Source organism: Cyclopterus lumpus, chromosome 7, assembly GCF_009769545.1.
Source record: "Cyclopterus lumpus isolate fCycLum1 chromosome 7, fCycLum1.pri, whole genome shotgun sequence".
Classification (NCBI taxonomy): Eukaryota; Metazoa; Chordata; class Actinopteri; order Perciformes; family Cyclopteridae; genus Cyclopterus; species Cyclopterus lumpus.
This window is the reverse complement of record NC_046972.1, coordinates 17493981-17510093: the sequence shown is the minus strand read 5'-3', so window position 1 is coordinate 17510093 and position 16113 is coordinate 17493981. Positions and strand designations below refer to the sequence as shown.

Sequence of the window (16113 nt, the reverse complement as noted above, 5' to 3'; positions counted from 1 at the left end):
TATTGTCTTTCACGATGAGATCGCTGCCACTCACATGTCTATTAAATACAAAAGTGTTCACACTACAAGAGCAGCAAAACAGCATTAATTGGAATGAAGACACTGCACAACTTATTTTATTTATCAAAAAAAAATATATATATATATTTTGTTTTTATTTTTTTTTTTATTTATTGTGTACACATTAGCTTCCTCTTGCTATTTATAAAAATATTTCACACTCAGCTGCAACTACTGTCCATTGTTTATAAGAAGTTCATTAGGAACCTGCTAAGATCATCAAATGTGACTCCAGTCTGCAGTTTAATTTACGGTAACCAAACTGTAAACATTTTAAAACATAGTACGTGAGGTTACAAAATTGTTTTAACATCACAAACTTGTATGAAAACTAAGACAATGATAAAAAATGATGCATAAACAATACCATAAAACCACTAAAGCTAAATTACATGATAACAAACTGAGATTCTTTTGCACTTCCAGTTACTGGTGACCCATCACCCACATTTACGAAACTTTCTTAATGCAACTGAAAGGCGAGGACATCTTAAGCAAGCACAGCACAAATATATCCTTAAATAAACATACAAAACATTAAAATGTCCGTAAATACAATTCTTAAAGAAAATTCTTCATGCACCTTTGACTGGTGGTTAAAAATGCTGATGTAGTCCGGGAGTGACACAAGGAGATGCCTAATTAATGCTAGCAGCAGAATATTAACCCCGGTAGAAGTTAACATCACATGCAACCCTTCTGAAATCTTATGACACAAGATTACTCCGCACAATATATTTCAATCCATCCCATCAAACCATAAGTCTGTTTAGTAGTCCGGCACCAAATGCCTTCTTTTTTTTTTAATTTCAAGCTTCTATTTTAGTTTCTGAATGGCGCTTCGACGTTCTGTCGTCATGTTTTAGCATACCTCTTTTTGACCCCAGTGAAAATGGTTGTGAAAGGTTAAACGCCAACAAATATGGATTGAATTTCAATAAATTGGACTCTGGAGTTATAATAGTAGTGTAGCCTAATCTTTATCTGCACCAGTTAGACTTCACCCTTGGAGTCTTTTCTCTTGTAACACCAAAACATACAGTAAACAATCTCACCTGTGTACAGCTTCTCCAAGTTCCTAATTGTGGAATGGACTTGCTGCTGCCCCTTGTGGCCAATGGAAAACAACCACTGCAGCTACCAATCGGAGTCACGTTTTCTTTTTCTGCTCTGTCGTCAGGGAAAAGTTATAAACCCATCAATGCACCAAAATGAAGCGAAGAAGACTGCACTAGAAGAAAATATACTTTTTACACAAAAGATGCATGAATGCAGTATTGAAAGTGACAAAAAGACATCCAGGATGAAGCTCCCAGTATGCAACCTCCCACTTGTGTAACTTCCCAAAATCGACTATCCAACATTCCCACGCCATGATTGTTTAGCTGTGTCGAGGCACTCTCTCTTTTTTTAATTTTTTATAAACCATTGTTGTCACTTTTCATGTCAACAAACAAGTGCAGCACAAGGCATGCCTTCCAAAAAAAGATTGTCACCGTTATCCCCACACCTAAAGAATATCCATCCCCCTTTTGATGGCTTTTCAGTCGGCCTTCCAGTCTAGCTGTTCAGAACAAAAAACACTGAATTTCCAACGTGGTCAGACAGCACATCATACACACTAATTCTGATTGAGCATAACCCGACCCCAAGAACTGACTAACTTGGAATTGAAGGTGGTTGCTTCCCTTAACTTTAGTATACATTCGGGGGCCGTCTCTGAGAAACACCGGGCCTTTCTCTCACAGTCAAAAGACTGCTGCAATGATTGATTGAAAATTGAAAATGTAACGGGGGTTTCTAGGTCCCAACTCAGTGTGCTGGGTTCACATCCTGGTTCTGGTTTTGGTTGATGTTGTTGTTGAGATTGTGCAGCGCTTGGTGCCGATGGTGCCGATGCAGGTGGATGGCGTTTGACTCGGGTATCTCAGTGAGTTCAAATGCACTGGACACTTGGGGCATGAACTGGCGGAATATGCTGACGCTGCCGTGCCAGAAGGTGGGCTGAGGTAGCCGTCCAGCAAGAGTCCATGAGCGGGTGGTCGGATCGAACGCCTCCACCACGTCCGACAGCTCAAACGTATTGTCATAACCACCGGACACGTATAATTTACCGCCCAGGGCTGCCACGCTGCCTCCAACGTGCACCTGGATAAAAGAACAATTCATTTTCACTTTAAATACATTTGGGAGCCCCAAAAATTACAAGGGAGTAAAAAAAGAATATACTGCATTAAGTAATTATAAAATATAAGGGAATAAATAATTAGGGAAAGTAGTCAATAGCAATACAATGCCACTATTCCTTATACCCAATCCAATGTTATAAGGCAATACAGGTAGTTGATTCAAATGTGTTACAAAAATATTAAGCTCTATACTCTTCATTTAAATGCACACTGCTCTGGATCAATGATTGTCTTGGACAAAGTATAAATATACACACAGCTAATGTTTTGGATGGAAAAAAATTAATATATTTATGAATAAGTATGCCAAACCCAAAAACAAAAAAGGACAAGTAACGAGTTAAAAAATCAGAAGATACAGGTACTCTTTCCACTCTACTGATTGGAGGTTGAAGGATAATTATAAAGCTTTACATTTATTTTTACACACAAAATAGTTCACAAGAACTATTAGAGAACATAACAGAGTGCTCATAAAAACATGCTCACAGACAAGAGCCAGGTGTGAAATACAAACCTGGGTCATCGGACTAATTTTGTCCCACTCATTCTTTTGAGGATTATAAACATCGACCTCGGCTGAGTCATCCCTATGAATAGAAGCACAGCAAAGTCAAGCCGCTAATAAAGCAATCATTACTTCAAATGTACTCACGCAAACTTCACCGACTATTGCAACAACAATTCATCATGAACAAAAACAACTCATATCCTAAATATTGAAGTAGTCTTTCTGTCAGTGAGACCGGGACATATAATTGTATTTGACTCTTAACTAACCTAACGATTAGTGGAATTTTGTTTTCTCATTTCTCACAGCAGGAAACTGACAAACATGTGCACTCAAGTGGTAGAACAACAGAATGAAGAAATAGAAATGCCTTTATCAGTGTTCTTAGATCCAATCCACTTGTGTATTAAACGTAAACGTGTTTGTTCTGCAGGAAATCTGCCCCTGTGATATATTATTATAAATGACATCATCAACACTAATGCATCTCATGCTAGTTTTAGGTAGTTGTGTCCAGTGGTTCCAAACCTAGTCGTTGGCCCCCTCCAAAGAGTAACAAGAAAAATACATACATTTGGATTCTCTTTTCTCTAATCCTTGCTTTTTTTGCGAAATATCGAAGAGTTTTACCTATAAATAAAAAGTATTTTAGAAGTTAAGAGGGGAAATGTCTCTTTTGGGTGGATCTGTCCCAACTACACACTGATGTTTTTGTAAAAAGGTTGGAAACATCTTGTTAGTGTGTTATACTATATAAGTGTATCGTTTTAAATCTTAATCTTAGAAATAACTTGGTAATTTAAGTTATAAATGTGTAATACAAAAAAAATCAAATGTCTCTCTTTGAAACGTAGTGGACTAGAAGTATAAAGTAGCATAAAATGGAAATACCCAAGTAAAGTACAAGTACCTCAAAATTGTATTTAAGTAAATGATCTCAGTCACTTTCCACCACTAGTGTTTACATTTAGTATCTGGATCACTGTTTTAAAAAGAAACCAAGCCAATTATTCTCCAACGTACACACTAAATAGCCAATTAAACTATAAAGATGTAGTCACTTTTCTCGTCACCTGATAAAGTAGAGGAGGCTTTTGAGGGTTACAGTTTTCGGGGTGAAGGACCACGGTGGCAGCTGTCCACAGCTGACCACTGCCCAGCGGTTGGCGTCTGCATCATAGCTCTGGATGGTCATGGTCTCCTCCCCAGTCAGCGAGCCAATGGCATACAGGCGTCCGCTGCATGTGGTGGTGGAGCAGTTGTCCATGGCGTGCAGCATGGGTGGTAAGGCCTCCCAGCAATCCAGAGCATGATCGTAGCGCTCGGTGCTGTCCGACGCCACCACGTAGAGCTGACCTTTCATCACACAAGAGCTGTGGTACTCGCGGGGCTTCAGCATGGGCGACGCCTCCGTCCACTCGTTAACGCTAGACTTGTAGCGCCACACGCCGTCGTAGAGACGAGAGCCATCGGAGCCACCTGGGAGGACACAGACATGTTGTCTCGATGGTTAATATGCATCAAGGATTTCCTCTTGTTGCTTTGCGTCATGGTGCACTATAACCAAGCAAATAATAATGTACTGCAAAGCAAAACAGCAGATAGATTTCAATCCTCCAGGAAATGGGATAAACAACAACGCTGCCCCGAAATCAAAGATTTCATATTTCAAGCTACTGTGTTGTCCTTAAAGTTTGATTGCTTTAACTTCTCATCACAATGTAAATGTTGATTGCACAATGTAATGGCTGCAAATTAATGACACCATCTGTGCTTTGATTTGAACCTCGCTTTCACTCTGCGAATTCTGAAAGCGATCTGGATGTCTTTTCGACAGTGGCACAAACAATAATACCACTTGGAAACACTAAGTGGGGTTTAAAAAAAGAAAGCTTAATGTACCTTCTCAATTATTGATTCAAATTTGACACCAGTAATATTACATTTACAGTTATATTACATGTCCTGCCTCACACTGCCTTGGTCACACAGGGAGACACTAACCAAAGAGCCTGCAGTTTATTTATACAGGCACAGCCTGACAGCCCTTTCATATATTAGACTGGAGCATTCACACCGCTCCAGTCTAATATACATAGCGACTGTAACCACTACACACTGTGGTTTGTCCTTCAGCTAGAGGAACACCAGATAAAGCTCTTACTTCAAGATGGAGTACATCCTCCTCTGTGCTACATTTATACATAAACATGTTCTATAGTCTAGAATACTATATACATTTTCTCAATGCAAATTCCCATAAATACTAGATTTCATGCAAGACCTCAATATTATAGTGTGTAAAAAAATGTTTTAAACATCTTTGACTAACTTACCTGTGACATACATATCGTTTCCGAGGGCAGCGATGCTGTATCCTCCTCCGAGGTGGTCAGGAAACTCGGCCAGGTAGCGCCACTGGCCGGTCTGGGGGTTGTAACAGTCCACTGTGACCAGCTCATCACAGTCCTGGTCGCAGCCCCCAACCACCACCAGGATTTCTGCCAGCCCTGTAGACGGCCGCGGCCGCATTCGGTGGCAGGGTCTGTCGTGGCGGTCGTACTCGCAGGACTGGAAGCTACGAGCCTCGTTTACCATGCGAAGGCAGGTGGGCGACAGGTAGACGAGCGGGTCGCTCTCCACATGGGCCAACAGAAAGAACCTTCTGACAAAGGGGAGTCGGACCTGCTGGAGGAGCTCGGGCCAGTAGTGCAGTCTCCTCTGGAGGTCAGACTTCACCCAGCACAATGCAATTTGATAAACTGCCTCCTCCTTGTCAATGCAAAGTTTATCGTCTGACAGAAACTCAAGGAGGCGCTTCCACGGCAAGCGGTTAAAGTCTGTCGCTTTGGCCAGCTCCATTATGTTTTTGAGGACAAAGCGGCGAGCGCTTGTCGCCAGCTCTCGGCAAGCGTAGGCCTCTGCAAAGTCCTGGATCTCCAAGCAGTTGTTGACGTCCAGCCGCTGCCCAAGAAAAGCACAGCAGGCCTCCTTGACGGAGGGGAACTGAAACAGATCTGCCGTCTTGAGCAGGACGTCCACATTATCCTGCGTGATGGTGACCCGTCCCGTGTAGCAGAACTCCACCAGCAGGCCTAAAAGCTCAGCTGACACCTCATGCAGAACTACACGGTCCATTACGCTCTCTTTTAAAGTTCCCGCGAACATAGCTCGAAAGTAGGTGCTGGCAGCGGCCAGCACTGTGCGGTGGCAGTGGAACTCACGGCCCTCAGCACACAAAGTCACATCGAAAAACTTTCGTTCAGCACGGAGTTCATGGATTCCCCGAAGCAGGTTGAAGGCATGGGCCGTGTCGAAAAAGGACAGGGTGGACGGTTGTGTCTGCAAGACTGGCTTCTCCATCTTTTCTCCTCTCTCTGGGTGTCTCAGTATCCGGTGGTTGTGGTCAGAATTGTTTTTGTCTAAGACACAGAAACAGACAGAAATACATCAGAAACAAAAATTCCAACCCATCACATGTTACATTATATGTTACACACCATGTAGGGCTGCCACTAAAAAGTACAATTATTGTGCTGATTAGGTGTCTCATTCATTCATTCATTTTTATATATATATATATATATATATAATAAAAATAAAATATCCATTGCAGTTGCCAAAAGCCCTTCCTAAAGTCTTCTATTTTGACTGAGCAACAATCCAAGATATTCAGTTGACAGCCACTTGATACCAAGAAAAGTAGCAAATCCTGACAATTGAGGACCTGGAACAAGGGGATTTGGGCTTTTTAAAATAAAATAAAATCCATACACAGTGGCCTGTGAAGGGGAAGGATGACTTTTAAACATTTCAAAAAGTTTCAGAAAGAAAAAAAAGAACAAAAGCAAAGGGAATGCATGATTTTACATTTCCAAAACCTCAGTGCCAGATGAAACGTTGCAATTCATTACACAATCAGTTAACTACACTGATAAGTCGCGGTTAGTTCAGAAACTATACAACTAAACTTGCAAGTATTGTAACAGCCCTCGGAATTATTTTCTAAATAAACCCTAAAACTAGTTTTTACTCCTACCTGATGAGCCCCTCTCGGCAAAGCTCAGCACGACTCTGGTCTCTCTTGAGAAGATACAGAGCTCTCTTGTGCTCAAGGGCTATAAATACACCGGCAGTGTCCATTTACAGGCATGAGTTGAAGGGGGGTGTAGGGAGAACACCTAAGAGGCCGTGGGCTGATGCTCTGGGGAGAGTATGAGCACCCCCACTGGTATTTCTCTGTGGTCTAAGTAAATGGTCTTTGAGAGAGGAGCCAGCTGAGCCCAGGCCTCATCACCACCTTCCGAAAAGCAGCACCCCAAAACCCAGAGCTCGCTGTCATCGGATTCTGCAGCCAGGTTACCAAAGTACCCACAGTAGCACAGACCTGCTCTGATCACAGCTGACAAACAGGAACAGGGACCGACCGAGTGTCAAAAACTATACTTTCATGAATAGTAAAATGGTAAAGTTATACAATTACAGTTGGCTGTATTTTAGTTTTCAATGCCAGTTAGTAAATGCTAGAAATTCGCTCACTATATGATCTGGTTCTTTCTAGATCCACAAATTCGTTGGCAAGTAGTTTGTTACAGTTTCTGATTTGCTGGTTTTCTCCATTTTATTCTATTCTTTGCAAACTGTATAACCTCAGGTTGTATACTGAAGACATCCGACGTCACCCTGGACTGTGGGATATTGTGATTTATATTTTATGGTCTAAAAAAACTAAGCGATTCATTGAGAAAATAACCAACAATAATACAGATAATTGCAACTGAATATATTTGAGTTTTGGACTGTTGGTCAGAGAAAAATAAAAAGTCACCTTAATGGACTGTGGGCAATGTTCTCTATTTTCTTACATTTTTACAGACCAAAAATAAACTGGTCATAAATGTTGAAATCAGTAACATATTTCCAGTTGACTACAATATTGAATGTAATATAATACTCAATATGGAGTTACCCGCTTTGTTGCATTTATATTGTTGTCCTGAGACTGGAAATGTCAGACACAATGTGGATTGCTTTCATTTCCATGCAAATATAGATGATATAAACAATAACACAAAAATATGCATCTAATCTTGACCCTAGAGAAGGTGTTAAAAAGATTTCTTCAATCATTCATGACTGAAGTGAGTGTACTTTGACAACATATTGTATTACCATTTTAGTTATTCACTCCAGTTAAATCACCAGGAGAAAAATAAATAACAGATGGTAAAAAGACAAACAAACAAGTTGCTACTGAGTTAGTAGGAGTCTACATTAAAGGCCTATCTAGGATTCTCGTCAATATTTTGAGATAATCCTTCCTTCTCAAAATACACAGGTATCTCCTTACAGAGACTTGTTTAAAGGTTGTAATAAAGCCCCCGGTGCTCTGGCCAAAAGGACTAAACACACATTCCACACGAGGGTTCAACCATGCAGCGGTGCACATACTGCAGCTCTGTGAGGGATCAAACTGCTCTCCTGAAGGCCAGACAGGACATCTCCACCCAAACCGGCACTGAAAAAACGCCCAACTTCTGTGGAAGGGATTGTCTTTACGTTGGAGGGGATAATGGCATTTCCTTACATAGACGTCTTGAGCTTTCCTTTACTCAGTTGTGTATATTTCTTCATCCCACTGCCCTCTGTTACAAATACTGAAAAAGTAAAGTCATTCAACTATCACATCTGGTCTTTATCTAATTATGTTAGCCGTTTAAAAAAATATATTCTACAACACATTACAAAGCTATGACTCAGCTTTGTACTTCACGAAGTATTGAGCAACTTACGATCAGCATGTTTACCAACCAGATCCAAGAATAGCCGACAGACATTTATGTTTTCAAATGAAGGGAGAGAGGGATGGTGAGTGGGAGGGAATTAATAGATGTGTGGAAACAATCTCACTGCTATCCGTGACCACCACAGAGAGACAGTCAGCATCCCTTTCATCGCGTACTATAACAGTTACAATGCTGTTGGTCAGAGGACTTTAGTAGCACCCTGGACAAAACTTTGGACGGTGGTGTGTTATTTTATATTGCTTTAAATGGTTGATGAGAGGGTCTTCATCTATTCCTGTACTTGGGAACCATGTTAGTGTATTTGGAGACAGGCAAATAATCAGAACTACTGAAAATAGAAACTGACTAAGTGAACCTACAGAGTCAGAGTTTAAACCAGGAATAAGATTAAGAGTCTATGACCGAGATAGCGGCTTCAAGCTACATGTTAGCGTAAGCGTGACGCTAAGATGCTCACAATTACATCGTCAGCATGCTAATGTTTGCTAATTAGCACCAAACACAAATCATAGCCTAATAGACTGATGGGCATGTCATACATTTTATTTTAGCCATCAGAAACTAAATTATTTGACAAACTAAATTTCAACCTGGTGAAGGCACCAGAGATTGATTGACAAACATACTACAAATAATGCTTCGGAGGATATCAATGTATGAACCAAATTTCATGGCAAGATATTTCACAAAGACTACAGAGGCCAACGTCATGGTGAAGTAAAGTCAGTAGGATAAAATATGAATATCTGAACTAAACCACAGAACAAGATTTAGAGTAAAAATACAAAAGGCAAAAGTTTTGAGGGAAACAAAAAACAAAACAATGCAAAAATCACAACATCATCTTGTATAAGCCAACTTTGAACACTGCAATCTCGAAGAAAAGTGCTCGATTTAGTCACTGTCCCACAGCCCTATAAAATGTGGCTTCAACAAGTACATCATGTTTAATCAGGAGCTGTTCTGCGCATGTGAATAGAGTAAATCAAAAACTGACTTCATGAAAACGTTTGCGGTGTCTCTTGTTTGGAATGCTAGCGTTGCCCCTTCCTGGTACGAGCGTGCACTTACCACCAAAGACAATTTACATAGAGGAGTTAACATTGTTTTGCATTTTTTGTCATTTCAGTATCAGTCATCATAACAGGAGACTGGTTACAGAATCACCTTGGCTATTCATATTTAATATCTTAGTTTGCAAGTGTTAAGATCAGGCTATACTTGTCTAGTATGTGACAGAATATGAAAAGAGGCACATAAGCTGGAGGGCTCTTGTCTGCAACAGTGCTCAGTTTTGTGTGATGTAGCACAGCACCTAGTGGGCTCACCACACTGAGACAGCTGCTCTCACTGTGGTCGATCCAGGCAGCCATCAGAGTGCAGTTCTCCACAGCTGAGCCTTTTCTGGCCATAAAAAGGCAACCACACCACACCACACCACACCACACCACACTCACCTCATAACCCCCCCCCCCCCCCCCCCCCCCCATCCAATCCAATCACAAATGGACAGCTCTTACCCTTCACATAAAAATAAACACTTTTTCTAAATATTCTTGATTGCTGAGATCCAGGTTGCTCAGCATTACAGTTCAGTAACGGCTCAAAACAACAGATTGACAGGGTTATAGGCCAGTTTATTAAAATATGTTTCTTTCTTAAGATGTGTTCCATTGCCTATAAAGTGAGAATTGGTAGATTCCTGTTAAGAGTGGAGTATTCCGTTGAATTTTGTAATTTTGTGATATAAAATACTGGGATATAAATATAGGTGCATAGTATTCCAATAACATGCTGTATATTGTGAATATAACAAGAGAGGTGCATTATGCATGAGTACAGTTTTCACTGCTACTAGTTATGTTTTTTCACTTGAGTGAAATTTGTATGCAGGACTTTTTACTTGGATGGCCCTGATGAAAACCACAAGAGGAAACACGCTGGTCTTACAGTAAAGTTGTTCTATCTTTTACGACAAGTGTTGCAGAAGTTTTAACCCCGTCAGACATTTTCCATTCCACATGCAAGTTGGAAGAAGGTGAAGTTGTACCAGAAACCTCTCGGCTTCTACAGGACTTTTACTTGCGATATAATTGTAATACGGCTGAATTGCTCCTTTTAAGTAAAAGCTGTTTTAATCTATCTTCCACTAGTGTCTGGCTGAATGTCCTTGAATTCAGTGAACCCCTACCAGGTCAAGTAGTTATTTTTATGACTGAGCTCTGTTAAGTGAATAATTACATAACATTAATCTTGTACTGGGAAAGCAGGGCAAAGAAAATGTTAGTGTCACCCAGAAGGCTTGTTTCATATTATAAAACCACACAGGATTATTCAAATACCAAGCAATGTGCTCTTTCGTCTGTCCCTACATTCCTGTCATTCCTGTAACAAGAGTTACACTTAGAGGTTACAATCAGTGGAGGAAGAGGTGTTCGGGCATTTAATATAAACATAGCTGGCAATACTACAGTGAACAATACTCAAGTTACAAGTAGAGGTCCAGCATTCAAACTCTTACTTAAATAACAGTGCAAAAGTATTATCAGAATCATATTATTGGATAATAAATATTGATTCAGTTATGTGTGTTGCAGCTGAAGCTATTTTTAATTAACAAATGCTGGGTATCTTAACTTGAATACATAATAATGTATTCTATTGATTTAGCGTTATATTTTGTATTCATAATATAAATCTGCAAAGTCACTATAGCTAATGAACATATGCAGTGGAGTAAAAAGTACAATATTTCCCCCAAATAAAATAGAAGTACTCAAGTAAAGTAGTTACACGGACCTCAAACGTGTACTTAAGCACAGTACTTGATTACATGTAGTAATGTACTTAGTTACATCCCACCACTTGTTATAATAAACATTTGCATCACTGCAGCAGCCATACAAGTCCACATTATTGAGCACAGCGAGGCCTCAGACAGAGAAAACAAGTTCTCCTCTCAAAGCCATGTTTGGCCAGAGATAATATTCAAATGCAGCTAGCTCATGCTCGATCATAACTCAGATACAAAAGACCCAAAGTCCCCAAAACACACACGAAGTGTCAGTAAAAGCTACTTATTATGACAACAATGCTTGGCAACTTCTCGGTATAGCTAGCGTTAATTAACTTTTCGCATAACTTGTCGACTTAATTTAAAGACACGCGTGTAAATGCCATATGCGGGCATTTCACTGCTTTAATGAGAGCGCAGTCTCGATACCAACCGTGATCTGGAAGCACTAGCATGTCCTCCAGTTCACCACACGGGAACATGAAAGGCTTGTTGACAAATTGCCCGTAACCGTAATTTTCCTGACGAATATAAGTTTACGTAACGTTAGCGCTATTGTCAATCTGTCCTCCGCTTGGAAGAAAACAAACGTAAAAAACATGCCAACTCGGTTTCAGTCGACTTACCGCTATCTGTCTTCTCCTGATGTTAATAATTGTAAAGAGAATAACGAGTTAACACCGTATAAATCGAGCTGTTTGATGCGGTGAATCGTGTCGGCCTCCCTGCGCCATGATACCCTAAACTGGAAATAAATGTTGCCTTCACGTGGTGTCGGAATTATTGCACTTAACACGCAGACAACAACACGCCCGACAGTCTTTGCTCAGGGACGACGTGTGATCGTATTTTTACTATTTGTTCAAGTTTGAAATAGAGTCTGCCGACACATATTCATTATTTTACATTTCTCAACGATGTTAAATAAAACACCCAACTATTACTACTAAAACTACAATAATACAACTAGGAATTCAAATGAAACGATAACAATGAAGATGCGAATAATACGAATTGCCAAAATATACAATAAAAGTCAGAGAATTACGTTGCAAATAGTTAATTATTTAGTGTCAGACCAAAAATACACTAAATAAACTGCGTGTCTTTACTTACAGGCAGACGCTCAGAACGAGTCCATGAACGCAACAAGTTCAGCTAAAACAGTAATACATGATTAGATTAGACTAGATATGTACTTTATTCATCCTCGGGATGAATAAAGTTAAAACATTGCTACTGGTTAAAACATTGCTACTAGGATTTCAAAATTATTATTCATCAAATGTTTAAATTTGTATTGATATACAGTATCTTATTTCTTTAGAGAGAGAGAAATATGAATAAGTTTAATTAATTTAAAAGTTTGCCATTTGACTGAAGGATTATGTGTGAAGGTATCTGTAAAATATTTTTTAAAAACTGGTATTACAAGAAAAAGGACTAACAAATGTGTTCATGACAAGGTTCCCGTATGCATTTATGGTAGCCTCTTTTCCTGCTCCCTGCTCGTCAACATAATTGTTTTTCATCATGAAAAACAATTATGTTAGGCTTTATAATGTAATATTATCACACGATAATGACTTAGTATCTCCAAATAATGAAAAACATTCTCACAATGATGACTGAGTATCTCAAAATGACACTTTAAATAAATGACCGGATTTTGGAGGTACAAAGTCATTATTTTAAGAAAGCTCTGTATACTGACCCACAGGATCTTTTTTTAATCATTACATTGTCATATGTTCTTCCATATTTAGATGGGACCCTAATGTTGGCAGTATTTAGAGAGAAACATAATGTGATGTTAATGTTATGTGACTTGTTTCAGAGAGGTTGCAATTGTCTGAAAAAATCGAACCATTTGTGCTTGACAATAAACCAAAGGGTCAACAAATGGTCAAAAGGAGCGAGAAGAGGTTCTGACATGGCAAGGTAGGAAAAACAAAGGTGTAAAAAATGAATGGCTGAGTTCTATATCGCTGCTTCGTTTTCAGAATCTTGGTAATGGCTCACTGCCACATGAAAGGAGTGATCAGTCCATCTACATCTCGCTCTATTAGGTGTTCATCTCAGATCAGGAAATTGTAGATCTTTCAGTTTGAGAAATAGCTGCAAGAAATAGCATTGATTCACTTCTAAGGCTACTCTGCAAAAGCTATAGTTTCTATAATGGCAGTTTAATTATCAGGTAATTATCATCACCAAGCATACCCTATTTAAATGTTCTTAGACCCACAACCGTTGAATGATTTCTGGCTTTAAAAGTTAATTCAAGTCATCTTTTGAACAAAACTGTGTTTGAAAAAAAGTCCTGCGTGACTAGTGAGACAAAATCATAATTCAAAAGTCTGAGCATTAAATAATGAAATCCCACCAGTCCTCCACGATTCCTCTGAGTGTTTGCCATTTTCTCTCATCTTTTAATTAAAAGCATCTCAACATGTTCCTTCTCTCACTGGAAATAAAGATTTGCTTGAAGGAGTATTTATTCACAAACCATTATGTGAGCAAATAAACATTGTACATGAGATGTATTGGGCTTAAATAAACATTGAATATATAAATATAAACAATTTATGAGACAAAGTTAAGTCTCAGCCTAAACTAATAGAACTATCACAAAATACAAAGATGAAATTCTGTTGATTTTCATATGAATACAAAAATGTATCCATCAGCTCTTCCCAGTCGTTTGTTTTTATCCGGCAGAACACCGACAGTGAATATTCCTAACACACTTTGTATTTCGATAAACTGCCTAATATTCAGTCCATGGAGGACACATATCTTTAAAGCAAATTCTGCTGCAGGGGGATTACAAGAAGGCAAACAAAGAGATGATGGCCTGGAATGTAAAATGTAAAACTAGAACGGGCACTCGGTAGAGCGCATACCTTCGCCGCAGCCACTTTTTGGTACTTGGCATGAGAGTGTGGGGAACAGTAAATTGATGTAACTTGATACCAGATATTGTGGTAAACATCACAAAAGAATTATGTATGAACATCAGCCTTGATTTATTAATTTCGAAAGAAAACCATTGATGTATCGTGAGTCCCTGACCTTTGACCCCCATTTCGCTAACAAGGGTAATGACGGCATTGTGTCGTGGTGGATATCACACGATTGGGCATTAAGTTCTGAACATTTTGGCATTAGTATCATGCAAATTAGACACAAATTAAAAACGCTATGGTAAAAAGATGATTTTGACATTTTTATGATTTTGACCTTTGACCCGATCGCTCCCAAAATCTAATCAAATGGTCCCCGGATAACAGCCAATCATCCCACCAAATTTCATGCGATTCGGTTTAATACTTTTTGAGTTATGCGAATAACAAACAGACATATTTACAAATAAATACACAGCGATCAAAACATAACCTCCGCAAAAGTATTTTGCGAAGGTAATAAAGAGTGAAATACCCTTTCCGTTGCAATTAAGAGTGACCTGCTGTTGGAAGTTTCCAGGCCTCATTTTGTCCTTCATGTATTGTAGATGTGGGAATTGCTGATGGACATCTTACACAGGGGTCGTAGTGACATTGCACAAATGCTGCTAAATTAGCTACCCAGAGAGTTTCTTCTAACAACCGATACTGACATTTTATATCACTATGGTGAGATTTAGTCATTCAATTCTCACTATGACACTTAGTTTTCTTCCTTAAAGGGAGCAGGAATGTATTGAGCCTTTAGCCAAAACATACAGATGTAGTTTAAAGACATAATCAGACTTTTTGGGGGGTGGAATACTTGTATTTGAATACTTGTATTTGCTTTCTTGCAGATAAGAACATGATGATTGATTCCTCACTTTAGGATAATTATGTTGCTACAGCCAGCGGCTGGTTATCATAGTTTAGCATAAATACTGAAAACTGGGGGTTACGACTAGCCTGGCTCTGTCCAAAAAGTAACAAAATCTGCCGACCAGCACCTCTAAAGTTTAACGTGTTTTTTGCTTGTTTGTTTAATCAGTACAAAAAGCTAAGTGTAAAAACAACGTGGTTTTACAAGCGGTTATATGTTGACCTATACTTTATGCCTTAAATGTACACCCACATTAAATAACTAAGCATTAAATGCCTCTTGATGGCAGCTGTGAACACAACACTGACATATCATCTTCATCTTCTAAAGTTGATGGAGAAAACTAGTCAGCAAACAGTTGCTTATTTAACATTTAAATAAATACTTTTCTGTATTCCGTAGACAAGTCAGTGTGGTCACAGCAAATTGGATGTTCATGGATGTCTGCACAAAGCCTCCTCATACACACACTGATGAAGAAATTCATCGCATATACTCGCGGATGCAGAACGTATAATTTTGATATTAGCCCCAATATTAACTCTTCTTTTAGCTCTGTTTTTGGTCTGTGCACAACTCCTCCTGGGATAAATATCTGTCTCTTTAATCCTTTGGTGCTGAACGGACAGTACACACAAACAGCTGCAGTGAGATAGTCAAGTTGTTGTGAAGTTTTGCACAGCTGAAGTGAACTACATATAATTATCTGTGGGTCTGCAGCAGTGACACTTTTCATATATACAGTCATTTGAGCATTTATTGTGATAAAACCTATTGATAATAGCAGCTTTAAATTGTAATCATTATCATTGACCAGAGCAGTGATACTGTCAAATATAAGCATCCTTAAGTCTGATCCTGCAGACAGAACAGAGACATTTTCCTAATTTCTTGCCCCACCTTATTGGCAAATATTGGCAAAACTAT

At 39.2% G+C, this 16113-nt stretch overlaps 1 protein-coding gene across 1 annotated transcript; it reads right to left on the bottom strand.

Annotated features, from left to right (window-relative positions):
- Positions 1-166: 166 nt before the first annotated feature.
- On the bottom strand, positions 167-12114 carry klhl21 (kelch-like family member 21). The gene is made up of 5 exons (XM_034536499.1): positions 11988-12114; positions 5097-6182; positions 3834-4239; positions 2767-2839; positions 167-2208 (listed from the first exon to the last, which is right to left on the bottom strand). Exons 2-5 carry the CDS (start codon positions 6121-6123, stop codon positions 1873-1875), a joined length of 1842 nt encoding a protein of 613 aa, XP_034392390.1. The 5' UTR covers positions 6124-6182; positions 11988-12114; the 3' UTR covers positions 167-1872.
- Between the last annotated feature and the right edge of the window lie 3999 nt (positions 12115-16113).